General features: G+C 47.3%; 1 protein-coding gene across 2 annotated transcripts in view; it reads right to left on the bottom strand.

Moving 5' to 3' along the window:
* Nucleotides 1-20,327, bottom strand: part of prex2 (phosphatidylinositol-3,4,5-trisphosphate-dependent Rac exchange factor 2) — a 245,216-nt gene that overhangs the window by 5,791 nt on the left and 219,098 nt on the right. For both annotated transcript variants that reach the window (XM_052504945.1, XM_052504946.1), the window contains exon 39: nt 8,562-8,664. In XM_052504945.1, coding sequence (XP_052360905.1) covers nt 8,562-8,664 — 103 coding nt within the window. The remainder of the gene's footprint in view (nt 1-8,561; nt 8,665-20,327) is intronic.

Below are 20,327 nucleotides of genomic sequence, written 5' to 3'. Positions count from 1 at the left end.
GCAAGAGAGGTCAGAAATAGTCTGCATTCCAAATGGCGCCCTATTCAATATATAGCGCAGTACTGTTGACCAAGGCCCATAGCACACTACATAGGGAATAGGGTGCCATGTGAAACGCAGAGATGGGCCTTTATCTATATACTGTATCTATCTATCAGGGCCTGGGGTGACTAGTCACCGTACAGGCCACCTGGGTGTAAATCCTGGACATTTCCTCTACATTAACAGCATCTATAAATAAGCTGGGTGGTTAAGGGGGTGTCATACAGTACAGCTCGGTCCGACACTGTGCGAGATACCGCTGTGTACTGTCCATTCAGGTCTATAGGAGGGGAGGGAGAGGTAGAGGGAGCAGAGTGATGGAAAGGGACATGGAAGGATGGAGGAGAGAGAGATAGGATCACAGACTGGGTTGAGAGAAAGATGTGTGAGGGGATGGGAGAAGAAAGTGCACCTGGTGGGTGGAGATTCAGCGAACCTGGAGGACAGCGGAAGTCAATTAAAACGCTTCTTTATTGTTAAAACCAACGAGCAGCGGTTTGTAGCCTTGGGTGTGAGGAGATGAAATAGAGGGATAGATGGGGGTTAGATGAGGTAGCTGGGGGTGAGCAGGTGCGATTGAAAGAAAGAGAGCGAGAGAGAGAGAGATAGTTGTATCAGCACACGGAGGGGTGTATGATCAGCACTAATGTTGTTACTGTAGTGTTCTGTCCTGAGTCTGCAGATACTAGACTACAGGGGGGAAATAAAGCAACTCAGCCACTCTTTGAGTTAAACCCTGTCAGACACCAGAACACCTGCGTTCACACAGACGCACGCACACAGACACGAGTGCGATCGCATGCACAGTTGCATAGGCAAACACACGCGCAAACACACAGAATGTCACCGAAACGTCAGTCTCTCTTACTCCAGCAGCATCACCAATGTCTGACAAGTCTCTCTGTGAGTCCATAGCCCATCTAACCCCTGTCTATAAGTACACTTTAGTCATTCAGTCGGACAGTCTCCTGTGTGTGTGTGTGTGTGTGTGTGTGTGTGTGTGTGTGTGTGTGTGTGTGTGTGTGTGTGTGTGTGTGTGTGTGTGTGTGTGTGTGTGTGTGTGTGTGTGTGTGTGTGTGTGTGTGTGTGTGTGTGTGTGTGTGTATAGCATCAGTAATTACAGCGATGTCTATCACAGTGATCCATCTACATTGAACCCTCCAGGTAGAGATTCCCCACTGTCAGGAACGGAGCACTGAAACTGGCACTCTTCCATCTGCAACGACTTTAAGTGTTAGAGGACACAGCAGTTGATACATTGGTTGAGGACACAATCTCACACTGCAACGACTTGTGGAAGAGTTGTATTGGAGACGGGTTGAATAAACCAATGGGAGAATGATGTTGAGACTGGTTACGTGACGGTGGGACTCTGGGTGACCAGTGGGATGTTGGAACCTCAATAGGGTTTCGTCTTTATTCAACTTTATTAGGTTGATTGAGGACACATTCACATAGAGAAAGAGTTTAGTTGGAGAGAAGAGGGGTTGGATGAGCAAATGAGAGACTGAGATTGGAGAGATTGGAGAGGCTGGTTAGGTAAGCATGGGTTCATTTGTGAAATACTTTCCAGTGGTCCCTAGCCTCTGTCTGGAGTCTCCATTAGCTTCACACTTGAGAATAGATTTCAAAACAGTTACTTAAGAGTTACGTAAACATTATTAGGCCGAAGAGACCGAAGCATACTTCAGAGAAGAGGTTTGTCTTAGAGAGACTGCTCTTCAACGCTATGACCCATTGCCCTTGATGAATAGTGAAAGGATTCAAATTAATAGCCGAAGACTCATTTACACCCATGGGCCAGTCAGTAAAGAGACTTCTTAAACAGTCTGACCTTGCCTTACCCTAACCTGGGAAAGTTTCAAACAGATATGCAATTCAAATTCTTTCCAGATTGAGCGTTGACAAGGGACTCAAGGTACATTATGATGGGTGATTTCTGTTGGAATCATATTCTATGATACAGAAGACTTTGGTTGTTTCCCAAATGGCACCCTATTTCCTATATCGTGCACTACTATTGATCAGAGCTCTAGTCAAAAGTAGTGCACTAAATAGGGAATAAGGTACCATTTGGGAAGGAATCTTAGTGAATGACATACAGCATTCATATTCATCTTATTCATCATATTCATGACGTGGTATCTGTCTGGTCTAAAAAGGAGAAAACCAAGGACTCCAGGGCTTTGTCCCAAATGGCACCTGATTTCCTATGTAGTGCACTGCTTTGACCAGGGACCATAGAGCTCTGGTCAATAGTAGTGCACTATGTAGGGAATAGGGTTCCATTTGGGATGCAAAAAGGACTCTGGCTGTTTTTGCAAACTGTTCTATTACACTAACTGGCTGCAGCAAGTAGCTTAGTGGTTAGAGCTAACTGGCTGCAGCAGGTAGCCTAGCGGTTAGAGCTAACTGGCTGCAGCAGGTAGCCTAGCGGTTAGAGCATATCTGGCTGCAGCAGGTAGCTTAGCGGTTAGAGCTAACTGGCTGCAGCAGGTAGCTTAGCGGTTAGAGCTAACTGGCTGCAGCAGATAGCCTAGCGGTTAGAGCTAACTGGCTGCAGCAGATAATCTAGCTGTTAGAGCTAACTGGCTGCAGCAGATAATCTAGCGGTTAGAGCTAACTGGCTGCAGCAGATAGCCTAGCGGTTAGAGCTAACTGGCTGCAGCAGATAGCCTAGCTGTTAGAGCTAACTGGCTGCAGCAGGTAGCCTAGCAGTTAAAGCTAACTGGCTGCAGCAGGTAGCCTAGCAGTTAGAGCTAACTGGCTGCAGCAGGTAGCCTAGCGGTTAGAGCATATCTGGCTGCAGCAGGTAGCTTAGCGGTTAGAGCTAACTGGCTGCAGCAGGTAGCTTAGCGGTTAGAGCTAACTGGCTGCAGCAGATAGCCTGGGTTAGAGCTGCAGCAGATAGCCTAGTGGTTAGAGCTAACTGGCTGCAGCAGGTAGCCTAGCGGTTAGAGCTAACTGGCTGCAGCAGGTAGCCTAGCAGTTAGAGCTAACTGGCTGCAGCAGGTAGCCTAGCGGTTAGAGCATATCTGGCTGCAGCAGGTAGCTTAGCGGTTAGAGCTAACTGGCTGCAGCAGGTAGCTTAGCGGTTAGAGCTAACTGGCTGCAGCAGATAGCCTAGCGGTTAGAGCTAACTGGCTGCAGCAGATAATCTAGCTGTTAGAGCTAACTGGCTGCAGCAGATAGCCTAGCGGTTAGAGCTAACTGGCTGCAGCAGATAGCCTAGCGGTTAGAGCTAACTGGCTGCAGCAGATAGCCTAGCGGTTAGAGCTAACTGGCTGCAGCAGGTAGCCTAGCGGTTAGAGCTAACTGGCTGCAGCAGATAACCTAGCTGTTAGAGCTAACTGGCTGCAGCAGGTAGCCTAGCAGTTAGAGCTAACTGGCTGCAGCAGGTAGCCTAGCAGTTAAAGCTAACTGGCTGCAGCAGGTAGCCTAGCAGTTAGAGCTAACTGGCTGCAGCAGGTAGCCTAGCAGTTAGAGCTAAGTGGCTGCAGCAGGTAGCCTAGCAGTTAAAGCTAACTGGCTGCAGCAGGTAGCCTAGCTGTTAGAGCGTTGGGTCAGTAACCAAAAGGTCACTGGTTCAAATACCTGAGCCATGTAAGACACTTAATCCTAATTTGCTCCAGGAGCGCCATATTACTATGGCTGACCCTGTAAAACAACACATTTCACTGCACCTATCTGGTGAATAAAAAATAAAAAAACATCTTTCTCACTTAGTTTGGACTGAACTGTCTGGGGTCATACCGTATATGCACTTTGTGACATCTGCTGACGTAAAACAATATTTCGAAATTAATTTGATTTGATTCATAAATGGAGTTAGACATTTAGAAATGTCCCGGGAATATTTGGTGGTTTTAAATGAGAAGAAATGTAATACCACTTTAATTAATGACCTGTGAATGACCTCGAGACATAGTCAACACCGTTTTAAAATTTTAAAAGTTGACAAAATAAAAATGCACTGTAAAGAACAAACTAACAAGATAAATCCTTATATCCATACAGCATTAATCTCCATTTTGAAAATACAATACACAGCATGAAATATGGTCTCCTAGCACTGTGCCATTACCTTGCAAAACAGAACTAATGACAAAAGGCTCTTTCACTGTGTCTCTGTAAAGAATCCATTCAAACACGTAGAGTCCCAAATGATCCCCTATTCCTTATTATAGTGCACTACTTTTGACCAGGGCCCATAGGGTGCCATTTGGGATGCACTCTAACACACTTCAGCCTACTCAAATTAACATCATTACCTACTTCAATCCCTGTGTGCATTGAAACCCTCAGAGTATGTGTCCCAAATGCCACCCTATTCCCTACATAGTGCACTACTTTTGACCACATAGGGCTCATAGGTGCACTAAGTAGTAAACTATGTAGGGAATAGGGTGTCATTTTGGATGAACGCCTAGTCTTTTTGAATAAGTATCAACCATCTACTCCAGCTGAAGGTCAAACAGCTAATAGTATAATGCTCCTGTTGGTCAACTGCCCACTTCTTCTCTGTGAGACCGAAGACGAGCCAAAGTAGCCTCTCTCTACCCTAGGTTTCCATTATCAGGGTGCGTCCCTAATGGCACCCTATACCCTATATAGGGTACTACTTTTGACCAGAGCCCTGTGGGTGTGTGTGTGTGTGTGTGTGTGTGTGGGCCCTGGTCCAAAGTAGTGCAGTTCATAGGGTATAGGGTGCCATTAGGGATGCGATCTATGCATTACCCTGTGGCTGACTGGCTGGCTGGCTGGCTGGCCACTCACAGTCTTACTAATGAGGTGAGGAGATACAGGCCAAGACAGAACAGGCTCTGAATGACACTACGACTTTACCTGGGAAAATAAATAAGGAGTGTGTGAAGGGAAAGCGAGAGAGTATGGAGGGATAGTAATAGTTTCACCGTTTCCCTGAGCCCTCGGGTAGACGGTTGGACTTAACTAAGTAGCCATGCACGAGCAGACATACACGCACACACTCATGCCTGCACACACACACCCCTATCCTGTATGCTGGCAAGCAGAGGGGAGTCAATTCTGGCAACAATATAATCAGATAGAGAGAGAAATGGATAGAGGGGGAGAAAGGAGAGCGAAGGGAGGAGTAGCTTTTAGAAATAGCCTTACAGAGGTAAAAATGACAACTAGCTCAAACGCAGCGGTAAACTTGCTGGTTTACAGAGACCGAGCTCTCGCTTTTGTTAAAGTCCAGGAAGGGAACCAACACCACAGAGGGTGAGTCCCAAATGGCACCCTATTCCCTATACAGTGCACTTCTTTTGTCCAGAGCCTTATGGCCCTACTATATAGGGAACAGGGTGCCATTTGGGACACAGGCAAACATTATTTCTGTAAAGGTAACCAATGCTAAACTATTCAGGCCATTTGGAAATAAAATAGAGATAGCATAACAAGCTTTGCCTGGCGATTAAAATAAAATTATTGGCATAATCTCAGTTGGCGATGACTCTTCAAAGACAAATAGAATTAGCGACTACATGAGCGTATCTTTTGGATATTAACTCCAAAATGGGACCCTATTCCTTATTTAGTGCACTACCGTTGACCAGAGCACTATGGGCCCTGGTCAAAAGGAGTGCACTATACAGGGGAAACTTGCTCCATTTGGAACATAGACCTAGCCACTACAGCAGAACTAAAGAGAATTATTCTGCTTTTTCTCCCAAAAATGTAAATATCCACCACACGAGTTACGATGTCTCCTTTGGAGGAGATCAAAACTGTTGAATTATTAACCACATATTCTCATTGCCGGAAGCAAACCTTTCTTCAAAACACACAGGCATCCATTCCTCAGCAAGGTTGGAATAATACATCTATCTGCTGTTGTGAAGTAGCGTTATGTAACAAGGCCTGGAGAATGTCAAGGGGAACAACAGCGCGGTTTGAGAGGAGGGGAGTGGTGAACATGCATTCACCTTACCTTTATACAGCCAGGTCCTGTGTGTCATTGAGAACAATAGCAGCCCGTTCTTTAGGTTTGAAAGGTTACAAGCTTAGACTGTGCTTTTAGTGGTCATTCTCTGAGAAAGAAGGGACACTGTATAAAAACAACCGTTACAGTGTGTTGCATGGTACAAGAAGAGGCTGTGCTTTTAGTGGTCATTCTCTGAGAAAGAAGGGACACGGTATAAAAACAACCGTTACAGTGTGTTGCATGGTACAAGAAGAGGCTGTGCTTTTAGTGGTCATTCTCTGAGAAAGAAGGGACACGGTATAAAAACAACCGTTACAGTGTGTTGCATGGTACAAGAAGAGGCTGTGCTTTTAGTGGTCATTCTCTGAGAAAGAAGGGACACGGTATAAAAACAACCGTTACAGTGTGTTGCATGGTACAAGAAGAGGCTGTGCTTTTATCCAAGAAAGAATGGTTCACTGTATGGCTGAGGTGTGTTTAAAAAAAACCTAGAAAGAGACTGTGTGTGTGTGTGTGTGTGTGTGTGTGTGTGTGTGTGTGTGTGTGTGTGTGTGTGTGTGTGTGTGTGTGTGTGTGTGTGTGTGTGTGTGTGTGTGTACGCTCATATATGAATATATAGTAGTAGATTAGTCTGCTGTTGTGAAGTAGCGTTAGGAAAGGGGATGTGTAGAATGTCAAGGGGAACAGAGGGGTTTGAGATGAGGGGAGTGGGTACTAGAGGAGTGGGTACTAGAGGAGTGGGTACTAGAGGAGTGGGTACTAGGGGAGTGGGTACTAGAGGAGTGGGTACTAGAGGAGTGGGTACTAGAGGAGTGGATACTAGAGGAGTGGGTACTAGAGGAGTGGGTACTAGAGGAGTGGGTACTAGAGGAGTGGGTACTAGGGGAGTGGGTACTAGGGGAGTGGGTACTAGAGGAGTGGGTACTAGAGGAGTGGGTACTAGAGGAGTGGATACTAGAGGAGTGGGTACTAGAGGAGTGGGTACTAGGGGAGTGGGTACTAGAGGAGTGGGTACTAGAGGAGTGGATACTAGAGGAGTGGGTACTAGAGGAGTGGATACTAGAGGAGTGGGTACTAGAGGAGTGGGTACTAGAGGAGTGGGTACTAGAGGAGTGGGTACTAGGGGAGTGGGTACTAGAGGAGTGGGTACTAGAGGAGGGGTACTAGAGGGGTAGTGGGTACTAGAGGAGTGGGTACTAGAGGAGTGGGTACTAGAGGGGTACTAGGGTACTAGAGGAGTGGGTACTAGAGGAGTGGGTACTAGAGGAGTGGGTACTAGAGGAGTGGGTACTAGAGGAGTGGGTACTAGAGGAGTGGGTACTAGGGGGTAGTGGGTACTAGGGTAGGAGTGGGTACTAGAGGAGTGGGTACTAGAGGAGTGGGTACTAGAGGAGAGGAGTGGGTACTAGGGGAGTGGGTACTAGGGGAGTGGGTACTAGAGGAGTGGGTACTAGGGGAGTGGGTACTAGAGGAGTGGGTACTAGAGGAGTGGGTACTAGAGGAGTGGGTACTAGAGGAGTGGGTACTAGGGGAGTGGGTACTAGAGGAGTGGGTACTAGAGGAGTGGGTACTAGAGGAGTGGGTACTAGAGGAGTGGGTACTAGGGGAGTGGGTACTAGAGGAGTGGGTACTAGAGGAGTGGGTACTAGGGGAGTGGGTACTAGAGGAGTGGGTACTAGAGGAGTGGGTACTAGAGGAGTGGGTACTAGAGGAGTGGGTACTAGAGGAGTGGGTACTAGAGGAGTGGGTACTAGGGGAGTGGGTACTAGGGGAGTGGGTACTAGAGGAGTGGGTACTAGAGGAGTGGGTACTAGAGGAGTGGGTACTAGGGGAGTGGGTACTAGAGGAGTGGGTACTAGGGGAGTGGGTACTAGAGGAGTGGGTACTAGGGGAGTGGGTACTAGAGGAGTGGGTACTAGGGGAGTGGGTACTAGAGGAGTGGGTACTAGGGGAGTGGGTACTAGAGGAGTGATATATTCATCTAAACTTTCTTCAGTCAGGTACTGTATCTCATTGAAAACAACACATTTCCTTTTTGCAATAACAACCAGGTTATTGAGGTGTAAAAGTAGGTGAGTGAGTGAGGTGAGGTGAGGTGATTGAGTGAGTGAGTGAGTGAGTGAGTGAGTGAGTGAGTGAGTGAGTGAGTGAGTGAGTGAGTGAGTGAGTGTGGACATGTTTAACTATACTTGTGGGGACTAGAAGTCCTCACAAGAATAGTAAACAAACAAACATTTGACCAAATGGGGAGATCTTGTTTGTCCACACCAAAACAAATGCGATTTCCACAGGGTTAAGGGTTAAGATTAGTATTAGGTTTAGGAGAGCAGTTTTACGGTTATGAGCTAGGTTTAGGGTTAGATTTAGGGGTTAAGGTTAGGGGAAGGGTTAGAGTTAGGTTTAGGGGTTAGGGAAAATAGGATTTTGAATTGGACTGAATTTTGCACCCCCACAAGGTTAGTTGTAGAAGACTGTGTGTGTGTGTGTGTGTGTGTGTGTGTGTGTGTGTGTGTGTGTGTGTGTGTGTGTGTGTGTGTGTGTGTGTGTGTGTGCGGTGCCGTTAGCTCCATACCTGTTTCCTCATGACGTCAGTAGCCTGCATGATGCATCGTGGGGGAAGGCCGTGGCTACGAGCCAATAGGATTGCCTGTTCCAGGGTCACACTCAGGGTACAGCTGTAGAGGGTACAGAGGTCAGAGGTAAGTGCTTTGGACAGAACAAGAGGACAAGTACATTAGAGTGTCTAGTTTGTGAAACAGACGCCTCACAAGTCCTCAACTGGCAGCTTCAGTAATAGTACCCGCAAAACACCCGTCTCAACATCAAGAGTGAAGAATGAAATAGCCTTCATTTCTCAGAACAAGAATAGACTGACGAGTTTCAGAAGAAAGTTATTTGTTTCTGGCCATTTTGAGCCTGTAATCGAACCCACAAATGCTGATGCTCCAGATACTCAACTAGTCTAAAGAAGGCCAGTTGTATTGCTTCTTTAATCAGAACAACAGTTTTAGGCTGTGCTAACATAATTGCAAAAGTGTTAAAAATTCAGCCGTTTCCAGCTACAATAGTCACTTACAACATTAACAATGTCTACACTGTATTTCTGATAAATTTGATGTTATTTTAATGGACAAAAAAAATGTGCTTTTCTTTCAAAAACAAGGACATTTCTAAGTGACCCAACATTTTTGAACGGTCGTGTATATTCGATCAATTTTAGAATAAGGCTGTAAAGTAACAAAACGTGGAAAAAGTTCAGGGGTCTGAATACTTTCCCGAATGCACTGTACATAATTCTCAAACATCCTCCCTTCCCACAGCATGTCTTCCATTGGTGGATAAGGAACACTGACTTACCATCATTGACAACAAAGCTGTAAAGTTGTTTTCCTACGGGGACAAAATCCCCCTCTTAATTTCCAGTACAATCTAATTATACGAATCTTGCTTTGCTCTTCTTGACAATCATTATCATCATATTTCTCTGCCTTTGCCTCAGCCTATCAACTAACTATAGTTAAAGCCATTACTGACAACACTGCTATAGAGTCGTTTTCCCCTACCAGTACAAAATAGTGATTCATCTGTTATTGTAGCTGTGTCATCATCATACTTGTCTGCCTTAGCATATAGGTCTGCTGATGTATGCATCTAATAGTCATTATAATGTCACTCACAGCTCACTAACAACTAGGATAATAATGAATCCTGTCTTTTGATTTAAAATAACACACACACAGAGAGAGCGAGAGAGAGAGAGAGAGAGAGAGAGAGAGAGAGAGAGAGAGAGAGAGAGAGAGAGAGAGACCTGTTCAGATTGAAGCTTTCGCACACCTTCATTGAGAGAATTGATACATTCCATCCCTGTGAGGCAGCTAGCTGACTCCAAGCACACAGTAGGGTGTCCCAAATGATAACCCTTTGGCTGTATTGTGTACTGCCTTTGACCAGAGCCCTATGGGCCCTGATCAAAACGAGCAAACTATATAGGGGATATGGTGTCATTTGAGACAAAACTCTCACTGAAGATGAGGTGTGATGTGTGTGAAGTGTATTCTGAGTTTCGGATTGATTCACAAGTTACAGTAAGTAACCCTTTCAAAACACACACCACCCTAGTGTACAGTATACATTCAGCGGCAGATGTCAAGGCCACTAGGGAACCCCTCGTCCGACAACAAGCAACACAGCCCCATCGATCCACAACCCTTTTACAGACAATGTAACTGTCTAAACTCTCATACCGCCAGCTTGCATTCCTGTAAGAGTACATTGGTGAAAACGGTAGATCATTGGAGTTTGATGTTTCTCAACATGTCACTAGTTGTTGTCAACGTTACAGTGGGTAAGCTGTCAAAGACATGATGACAAACTGTCAACCAACCTTCTCTCTCTCTCGTGTTCAATTCTTCTTAATTCAATACAATATTAATCACCATAGTTTCCTGGGACATGAGTTGGACCAACTAGGGTTACTACACCATCAGGCGGAGCCGAAAGTGCTGTTGAGCTTCATTTCCACTTCCTGCTTTGGACTGGTGTCAGCTTTCTAGAACATGGCTGAGTAGGTGTGCTGCTGTCAAAGACATGAGGATAAACTATCCTCCCACCTTGTCTCATGTTTGTGTGGTACATTTACCCACCAGCCAGAACAAACACTTCACGTTGACCACGTTTACAGCAGTTGACTATAGAACAACGAGGTGAGGGACTCAGCCAGCGGTCATACCATGACTCCCTACCAACCACCGAAAGCTTGTCTAATTACCCGGGGCCACAACCCATAAGGAATTGTTCAGCCACCATTTTGGTCTTGCCACGACCAGGCTCATGAGGCTGAGGTGTGTCTGTGTGTGTGTGAGCGCGTGCGTGTGATGCCGGCAGAGTCTCTGTTCATTTGGGCTGGTGTCACTGCAACAGCTGATTTATACCCATCTGTTTCATGCCGTTGCTTTCAACCCACGGCCAATTTACAAGCTCCATTCGCCTCGCCCTGGGCCCATACAGATAAACCAGGGAAGAGAGAGGGAATGAAAATGGTACCAAGAGCCACGAAAATAGAAAGGGAGGGAAATAGACAGAGAGAGAGAGAGAGAGAGAGAGCGAGAGAGAAGGAAAAGGAGATGTTCTTTGCCATCTCAGCTTTGATGTATGACATGTAATGATGAAAGTGAATGTAGCAGTGTGTGAGATGTTTACGGTTGCATTTTATAGGAGACATTACCTATTTGCAGAAACTCTGCCTTTTACACCCGGTAAAGATTACATGACGGATAAGCAACAACAATGAACAGTGGTCATTGGGCGTCTCTGAAACATCTTTGAGCGGCCATCAGTCGATGATAAATCCTACTGTAAAGAGACGACTGAAAAGCTACTAAATGTGACTAACTTCCTGGCTCCAGCAGTCACTCAGATAAATAGTAGTGATTCCATTCAAAGCATCTGGGAATGAGAATCTGCCTGTCCCCCCTCTTTTTGTTCTTCCCCCTCTTCTCAATCAGTCCGTCGTCATTTTAAAGATACTCTTTTCTTAGTCTTTCTGGAACAGTGTGAGCCCTCAACTCCTGCTCCCCCCCATCTAAAGGGTTTTGTGGGGTGACTTGAGAGACAGAAGAGAGAGAGCGAGAGAAAGAGGGAGATAGAAAGAAAGAGAGAAACAGAGAAGCAGAGGCAGCACATTGTAGAGAAACAGAGGAGCGGAGGCAGCACATTGTAGAGAAACAGAGAAACAGAGGAGCGGAGGCAGCACATTGTAGAGAAACAGAGAAACAGAGGAGCGGAGACAGCACATTGTAGAGAAACAGAGAAACAGAGGAGCGGAGGCAGCACATTGTAGAGAAACAGAGAAACAGAGGAGCGGAGGCAGCACATTGTAGAGAAACAGAGAAACAGAGGAGCAGAGACAGCACATTGTAGAGAAACAGAGAAACAGAGGAGCAGAGACAGCACATTGTAGAGAAACAGAGAAACAGAGGAGCAGAGACAGCACATTGTAGAGAAACAGAGGAGCGGAGGCAGCACATTGTAGAGAAACAGAGGAGCAGAGGCAGCACATTGTAGAGAAACAGAGAAACAGAGGAGCGGAGGCAGCACATTGTAGAGAAACAGAGAAACAGAGGAGCGGAGGCAGCACATTGTAGAGAAACAGAGAAACAGAGGAGCGGAGGCAGCACATTGTAGAGAAACAGAGAAACAGAGGAGCGGAGGCAGCACATTGTAGAGAAACAGAGAAACAGAGGAGCGGAGACAGCACATTGTAGAGAAACAGAGAAACAGAGGAGCGGAGGCAGCACATTGTAGAGAAACAGAGAAACAGAGGAGCAGAGGCAGCACATTGTAGAGAAACAGAGAAACAGAGGAGCAGAGACAGCACATTGTAGAGAAACAGAGAAACAGAGGAGCGGAGACAGCACATTGTAGAGAAACAGAGGAGCGGAGACAGCACATTGTAGAGAAACAGAGGAGCAGAGGCAGCACATTGTAGAGAAACAGAGAAACAGAGGAGTGGAGGCAGCACATAGTAGAGAAACAGAGAAACAGAGGAGCGGAGGCAGCACATTGTAGAGAAACAGAGAAACAGAGGAGCGGAGGCAGCACATTGTAGAGAGAGAAACAGAGGAGCGGAGACAGCACATTGTAGAGAAACAGAGAAACAGAGGAGCGGAGGCAGCACATTGTAGAGAAACAGAGAAACAGAGGCAGCACATTGTAGAGAAACAGAGAAACAGAGAAACAGAGGCAGCACATTGTAGAGAAACAGAGGAGCGGAGGCAGCACATTGTAGAGAAACAGAGAAACAGAGGCAGCACATTGTAGAGAAACAGAGAAACAGAGAAACAGAGGCAGCACATTGTAGAGAAACAGAGGAGCGGAGGCAGCACATTGTAGAGAAACAGAGAAACAGAGGCAGCACATTGTAGAGAAACAGAGAAACAGAGGCAGCACATTGTAGAGAAACAGAGAAACAGAGACAGCACATTGTAGAGAAACAGAGAAACAGAGGAGCGGAGGCAGCACATTGTAGAGAAACAGAGAAACAGAGGCAGCACATTGTAGAGAAACAGAGGAGCGGAGGCAGCACATTGTAGAGAAACAGAGAAACAGAGGAGCGGAGGCAGCACATTGTAGAGAAACAGAGAAACAGAGGAGCGGAGGCAGCATATTGTAGAGAAACAGAGGAGCGGAGGCAGCACATTGTAGAGAAACAGAGAAACAGAGAGGGAGGCAGCACATTGTAGAGAAACAGAGAAACAGAGGCAGCACATTGTAGAGAAACAGAGGAGCAGAGGCAGCACATTGTAGAGAAACAGAGAAACAGGCAGCACATTGGAGAAACAGCAGACAGCACATAGTAGAGAAACAGAGAAACAGAGGAGCGGAGGCAGCACATTGTAGAGAAACAGAGAAACAGAGGAGCGGAGACAGCACATAGTAGAGAAACAGAGAAACAGAGGAGCGGAGGCAGCACATTGTAGAGAAACAGAGGAGCGGAGGAGCAGAGGCAGCACATAGTAGAGAAACAGAGAAACAGAGGAGCAGGCATTGTAGAGAAAAACAGAGGAGCGGAGACAGCACATTGTAGAGAAACAGAGAAACAGAGGAGCGGAGGCAGCACATTGTAGAGAAACAGAGAAACAGAGGCAGCACATTGTAGAGAAACAGAGAAACAGAGGCAGCACATTGTAGAGAAACAGAGGAGCGGAGGCAGCACATTGTAGAGAAACAGAGAAACAGAGGCAGCACATTGTAGAGAAACAGAGGAGCGGAGGCAGCACATTGTAGAGAAACAGAGAAACAGAGGCAGCACATTGTAGAGAAACAGAGAAACAGAGGCAGCACATTGTAGAGAAACAGAGAAACAGAGACAGCACATTGTAGAGAAACAGAGAAACAGAGGAGCGGAGGCAGCACATTGTAGAGAAACAGAGAAACAGAGGCAGCACATTGTAGAGAAACAGAGGAGCGGAGGCAGCACATTGTAGAGAAACAGAGAAACAGAGAAACAGAGGCAGCACATTGTAGAGAAACAGAGGAGCGGAGGCAGCACATTGTAGAGAAACAGAGGAGCGGAGGCAGCACATTGTAGAGAAACAGAGAAACAGAGGCAGCACATTGTAGAGAAACAGAGAAACAGAGGCAGCACATTGTAGAGAAACAGAGAAACAGAGACAGCACATTGTAGAGAAACAGAGAAACAGAGGAGCGGAGACAGCACATAGTAGAGAAACAGAGAAACAGAGGAGCGGAGACAGCACATAGTAGAGAAACAGAGAAACAGAGGAGCAGAGGCAGCACATTGTAGAGAAACAGAGGAGCGGAGGAGCAGAGGCAGCACATAGTAGAGAAACAGAGAAACAGAGGAGCGGAGGCAGCACATTGTAGAGAAACAGAGGAGCAGAGGAGCAGAGGCAGCACATAGTAGAGAAACAGAGGAGCAGAGGAGCAGAGGCAGCACATTGTAGAGAAACAGAGGAGCGGAGGCAGCACATTGTAGAGAAACAGAGAAACAGAGGAGCGGAGGCAGCACATTGTAGAGAAACAGAGGAGCAGAGGAGCAGAGGCAGCACATTGTAGAGAAACAGAGGAGCAGAGGAGCAGAGGCAGCACATTGTAGAGAAACAGAGAAACAGAGGAGCAGAGGAGCGGAGGCAGCACATTGTAGAGAAACAGAGGAGCAGAGGAGCAGAGGCAGCACATAGTAGAGAAACAGAGGAGCAGAGGAGCAGAGGCAGCACATTGTAGAGAAACAGAGGAGCGGAGGCAGCACATTGTAGAGAAACAGAGGAGCGGAGGCAGCACATTGTAGAGAAACAGAGAAACAGAGGAGTGGAGGCAGCACATTGTAGAGAAACAGAGGAGCGGAGGCAGCACATTGTAGAGAAACAGAGGAGCGGAGGCAGCACATTGTAGAGAAACAGAGGAGCAGAGGAGCAGAGGCAGCACATTGTAGAGAAACAGAGAAACAGAGGAGCGGAGGCAGCATTTGTAGAGAAACAGAGGAGCGGAGACAGCACATTGGAGAAACAGAGGCAAGGCACATTGTAGAGAAACAGAGAAACAGAGGAGCGGAGGCAGCACATTGTAGAGAAACAGAGAAACAGAGAAGCAGAGGCAGCACATTGTAGAGAAACAGAGAAACAGAGGAGGGGAGGCAGCACATTGTAGAGAAACAGAGGAGCAGAGGAGCGGAGGCAGCACATTGTAGAGAAACAGAGGAGCGGAGGCAGCACATTGTAGAGAAACAGAGGAGCAGGCAGCACATTGTAGAGAAACAGAGGAGGGGAGGCAGCACATTGTAGAGAAACAGAGGAGCAGAGGAGCGGAGGCAGCACATTGTAGAGAAACAGAGGAGCGGAGGCAGCACATTGTAGAGAAACAGAGGAGCAGAGGAGCGGAGGCAGCACATTGTAGAGAAACAGAGGAGCGGAGGCAGCACATTGTAGAGAAACAGAGAAACAGAGAAGCGGAGGCAGCACATTGTAGAGAAACAGAGAAACAGGGGAGCAGAGACAGCACATTGTAGAGAAACAGAGGAGCGGAGGCAGCACATTGTAGAGAAACAGAGGAGCGGAGGCAGCACATTGTAGAGAAACGGAGAAACAGAGGAGCGGAGACAGCACATTGTAGAGAAACAGAGAAACAGAGGAGCAGAGGCAGCACATTGTAGAGAAACAGAGAAACAGAGGAGCGGAGGCAGCACATTGTAGAGAAACAGAGAAACAGAGGAGCGGAGACAGCACATAGTAGAGAAACAGAGAAACAGAGGAGCGGAGGCAGCACATTGTAGAGAAACGGAGAAACAGAGGAGCGGAGGCAGCACATTGTAGAGAAACAGAGAAACAGAGGAGCAGAGACAGCACATTGTAGAGAAACAGAGAAACAGAGAAGCGGAGGCAGCACATTGTAGAGAAACGGAGAAACAGAGGAGCGGAGACAGCACATTGTAGAGAAACAGAGAAACAGAGGAGCGGAGGCAGCACATTGTAGAGAAACAGAGAAACAGAGGAGCGGAGACAGCACATTGTAGAGAAACAGAGAAACAGAGGAGCGGAGACAGCACATTGTAGAGAAACAGAGAAACAGAGGAGCGGAGACAGCACATTGTAGAGAAACAGAGAAACAGAGGAGCGGAGACAGCACATTGTAGAGAAACGGAGAAACAGAGGAGCGGAGACAGCACATTGTAGAGAAACAGAGAAACAGAGGAGCGGAGGCAGCACATTGTAGAGAAACAGAGGAGCGGAGGCAGCACATTGTAGAGAAACAGAGAAACAGAGGAGCGGAGGCAGCACATTGTAGAGAAACAGAGAAACAGAGGAGCGGAGGCAGCACATTGTAGAGAAACAGAGGAGTGGAGGCAGCACATTGTAGAGAAACAGAGGAGCGGAGGCAGCAGTAGAGAAACAGAGGAGCGGAGGCAGCACATTGTAGAGAAACAGAGAAACAGAGGAGCGGAGGCAGCACATTGTAGAGAAACAGAGAAACAGAGGAGTGGAGGCAGCACATTGTAGAGAAACAGAGGAGTGGAGGCAGCACATTGTAGAGAAACAGAGGAGCGGAGGCAGCACATAGTAGAGAAACAGAGAAACAGAGAAGCGGAGGCAGCACATTGTAGAGAAACGGAGAAACAGAGGAGCGGAGACAGCACATTGTAGAGAAACAGAGAAACAGAGAAGCAGAGGCAGCACATTGTAGAGAAACAGAGAAACAGAGGAGCGGAGACAGCACATTGTAGAGAAACAGAGAAACAGAGGAGCGGAGACAGCACATTGTAGAGAAACAGAGAAACAGAGGAGCGGAGGCAGCACATTGTAGAGAAACAGAGAAACAGAGGAGCGGAGACAGCACATTGTAGAGAAACAGAGAAACAGAGGAGCGGAGACAGCACATTGTAGAGAAACAGAGAAACAGAGGAGCGGAGGCAGCACATTGTAGAGAAACAGAGGAGCGGAGGCAGCACATTGTAGAGAAACAGAGGAGCGGAGGCAGCACATTGTAGAGAAACAGAGAAACAGAGGAGCGGAGGCAGCACATTGTAGAGAAACAGAGGAGCGGAGGCAGCACATTGTAGAGAAACAGAGGAGCAGAGGCAGCACATTGTAGAGAAACAGAGGAGCGGAGGCAGCACATTGTAGAGAAACAGAGAAACAGAGGAGCGGAGGCAGCACATTGTAGAGAAACAGAGAAACAGAGGAGCAGAGGCAGCACATTGTAGAGAAACAGAGGAGAGGCAGCACATTGTAGAGAAACAGAGGAGCAGAGACAGCACATTGTAGAGAAACAGAGAAACAGAGGAGCGGAGACAGCACATTGTAGAGAAACGGAGAAACAGAGGAGCGGAGGCAGCACATTGTAGAGAAACAGAGAAACAGAGGAGCGGAGGCAGCACATTGTAGAGAAACAGAGAAACAGAGGAGCGGAGGCAGCACATTGTAGAGAAACAGAGAAACAGAGGAGCGGAGGCAGCACATTGTAGAGAAACGGAGAAACAGAGGAGCGGAGGCAGCACATTGTAGAGAAACAGAGAAACAGAGGAGCAGAGACAGCACATTGTAGAGAAACAGAGAAACAGAGAAGCAGAGGCAGCACATTGTAGAGAAACAGAGAAACAGAGGAGCAGAGACAGCACATTGTAGAGAAACAGAGAAACAGAGGAGCAGAGGCAGCACATTGTAGAGAAACAGAGAAACAGGGGAGCAGAGACAGCACATTGTAGAGAAACAGAGAAACAGAGGAGCGGAGACAGCACATTGTAGAGAAACAGAGAAACAGAGGAGCAGAGACAGCACATTGTAGAGAAACAGAGAAACAGAGGAGCGGAGGCAGCACATTGTAGAGAAACAGAGAAACAGAGGAGCGAGACAGCACATTGTAGAGAAACAGAGAAACAGAGGAGCGGAGACAGCACATTGTAGAGAAACAGAGAAACAGAGGAGCGGAGGCAGCACATTGTAGAGAAACAGAGGAGCGGAGGCAGCACATTGTAGAGAAACAGAGGAGCGGAGGCAGCACATTGTAGAGAAACAGAGAAACAGAGGAGCGGAGGCAGCACATTGTAGAGAAACAGAGGAGCGGAGGCAGCACATTGTAGAGAAACAGAGGAGCAGAGGCAGCACATTGTAGAGAAACAGAGGAGCGGAGGCAGCACATTGTAGAGAAACAGAGAAACAGAGGAGCGGAGGCAGCACATTGTAGAGAAACAGAGAAACAGAGGAGCAGAGGCAGCACATTGTAGAGAAACAGAGGAGCGGAGGCAGCACATTGTAGAGAAACAGAGGAGCAGAGACAGCACATTGTAGAGAAACAGAGAAACAGAGGAGCGGAGGCAGCACATTGTAGAGAAACAGAGGAGCGGAGGCAGCACATTGTAGAGAAATAGAGAAACAGAGGAGCGGAGACAGCACATTGTAGAGAAACAGAGAAACAGAGGAGCGGAGGCAGCACATTGTAGAGAAACAGAGGAGCGGAGGCAGCACATTGTAGAGAAACAGAGGAGCGGAGGCAGCACATTGTAGAGAAACAGAGAAACAGAGGAGCGGAGGCAGCACATTGTAGAGAAACAGAGAAACAGAGGCAGCACATTGTAGAGAAACAGAGAAACAGAGAAACAGAGGCAGCACATTGTAGAGAAACAGAGGAGCGGAGGCAGCACATTGTAGAGAAACAGAGAAACAGAGGAACAGGCAGCACATTGTAGAGAAACAGAGGAGCGGAGGCAGCACATTGTAGAGAAACAGAGAAACAGAGGAGCGGAGGCAGCACATTGTAGAGAAACAGAGAAACAGAGGAGCGGAGGCAGCACATTGTAGAGAAACAGAGGAGCGGAGGCAGCACATTGTAGAGAAACAGAGAAACAGAGGAGAGGAGACAGCACATTGTAGAGAAACAGAGAAACAGAGGAGCGGAGGCAGCACATTGTAGAGAAACAGAGAAACAGAGGAGGGGAGGCAGCACATTGTAGAGAAACAGAGGAGCGGAGGCAGCACATTGTAGAGAAACAGAGAAACAGAGGAGGGGAGGCAGCACATTGTAGAGAAACAGAGGAGCGGAGGCAGCACATTGTAGAGAAACAGAGAAACAGAGAAACAGAGGAGTGGAGGCAGCACATAGTAGAGAAACAGAGAAACAGAGGAGCAGAGGCAGCACATTGTAGAGAAACAGAGAAACAGAGGAGCGGAGGCAGCACATTGTAGAGAAACAGAGAAACAGAGGAGAGGCAGCACATTGTAGAGAAACAGAGGAGCAGAGGCAGCACATTGTAGAGAAACAGAGAAACAGAGGAAGGCAGCACATTGTAGAGAAACAGAGGAGCAGAGGCAGCACATTGTAGAGAAACAGAGGAGCAGAGGCAGCACATTGTAGAGAAACAGAGAAACAGAGAAACAGAGGAGTGGAGGCAGCACATAGTAGAGAAACAGAGAAACAGAGGAGCGGAGGCAGCACATTGTAGAGAAACAGAGAAACAGAGGAGCGGAGGCAGCACATTGTAGAGAAACAGAGAAACAGAGGAGTGGAGGCAGCACATTGTAGAGAGAGAAACAGAGGAGCGGAGGCAGCACATTGTAGAGAAACAGAGGAGCAGGCAGCACATTGTAGAGAAACAGAGGAGGAGGCAGCACATTGTAGAGAAACAGAGGAGGAGGCAGCACATTGTAGAGAAACAGAGGAGCGGAGGCAGCACATTGTAGAGAAACAGAGAAACAGAGGAGGGAGGCAGGTAGAGAAACAGAGGAGCAGGCAGCACATTGTAGAGAAACAGAGAAACAGAGAAACAGAGGCAGCACATTGAGAGAAACAGAGGAGGGGAGGCACATTGTAGAGAAACAGAGAAACAGAGGAGGGGAGGCAGCACATTGTAGAGAAAAGAGAGGAAGGCAGCACATTGTAGAGAAACAGAGAAACAGAGGAGTGGAGGCAGCACATTGTAGAGAGAGAAACAGAGGAGCGGAGGCAGCACATTGTAGAGAAACAGAGGAGCGGAGGCAGCACATTGTAGAGAAACAGAGGAGGGGAGGCAGCACATTGTAGAGAAACAGAGGAGCGGAGGCAGCACATTGTAGAGAAACAGAGGAGCGGAGGCAGCACATTGTAGAGAAACAGAGAAACAGAGGAGGGGAGGCAGCACATTGTAGAGAAACAGAGGAGCGGAGGCAGCACATTGTAGAGAAACAGAGAAACAGAGAAACAGAGGCAGCACATTGTAGAGAAACAGAGGAGGGGAGGCAGCACATTGTAGAGAAACAGAGAAACAGAGGAGGGGAGGCAGCACATTGTAGAGAAACAGAGGAGGGGAGGCAGCACATTGTAGAGAAACAGAGGAGCGAAGGCAGCACAT

Source organism: Oncorhynchus keta, chromosome 4 (genome assembly GCF_023373465.1).
Source record: "Oncorhynchus keta strain PuntledgeMale-10-30-2019 chromosome 4, Oket_V2, whole genome shotgun sequence".
Lineage (NCBI taxonomy): Eukaryota > Metazoa > Chordata > Actinopteri > Salmoniformes > Salmonidae > Oncorhynchus > Oncorhynchus keta.
Note: the sequence above shows the minus strand (reverse complement) of the source record. Positions and strands in the feature narration are given on the sequence as shown.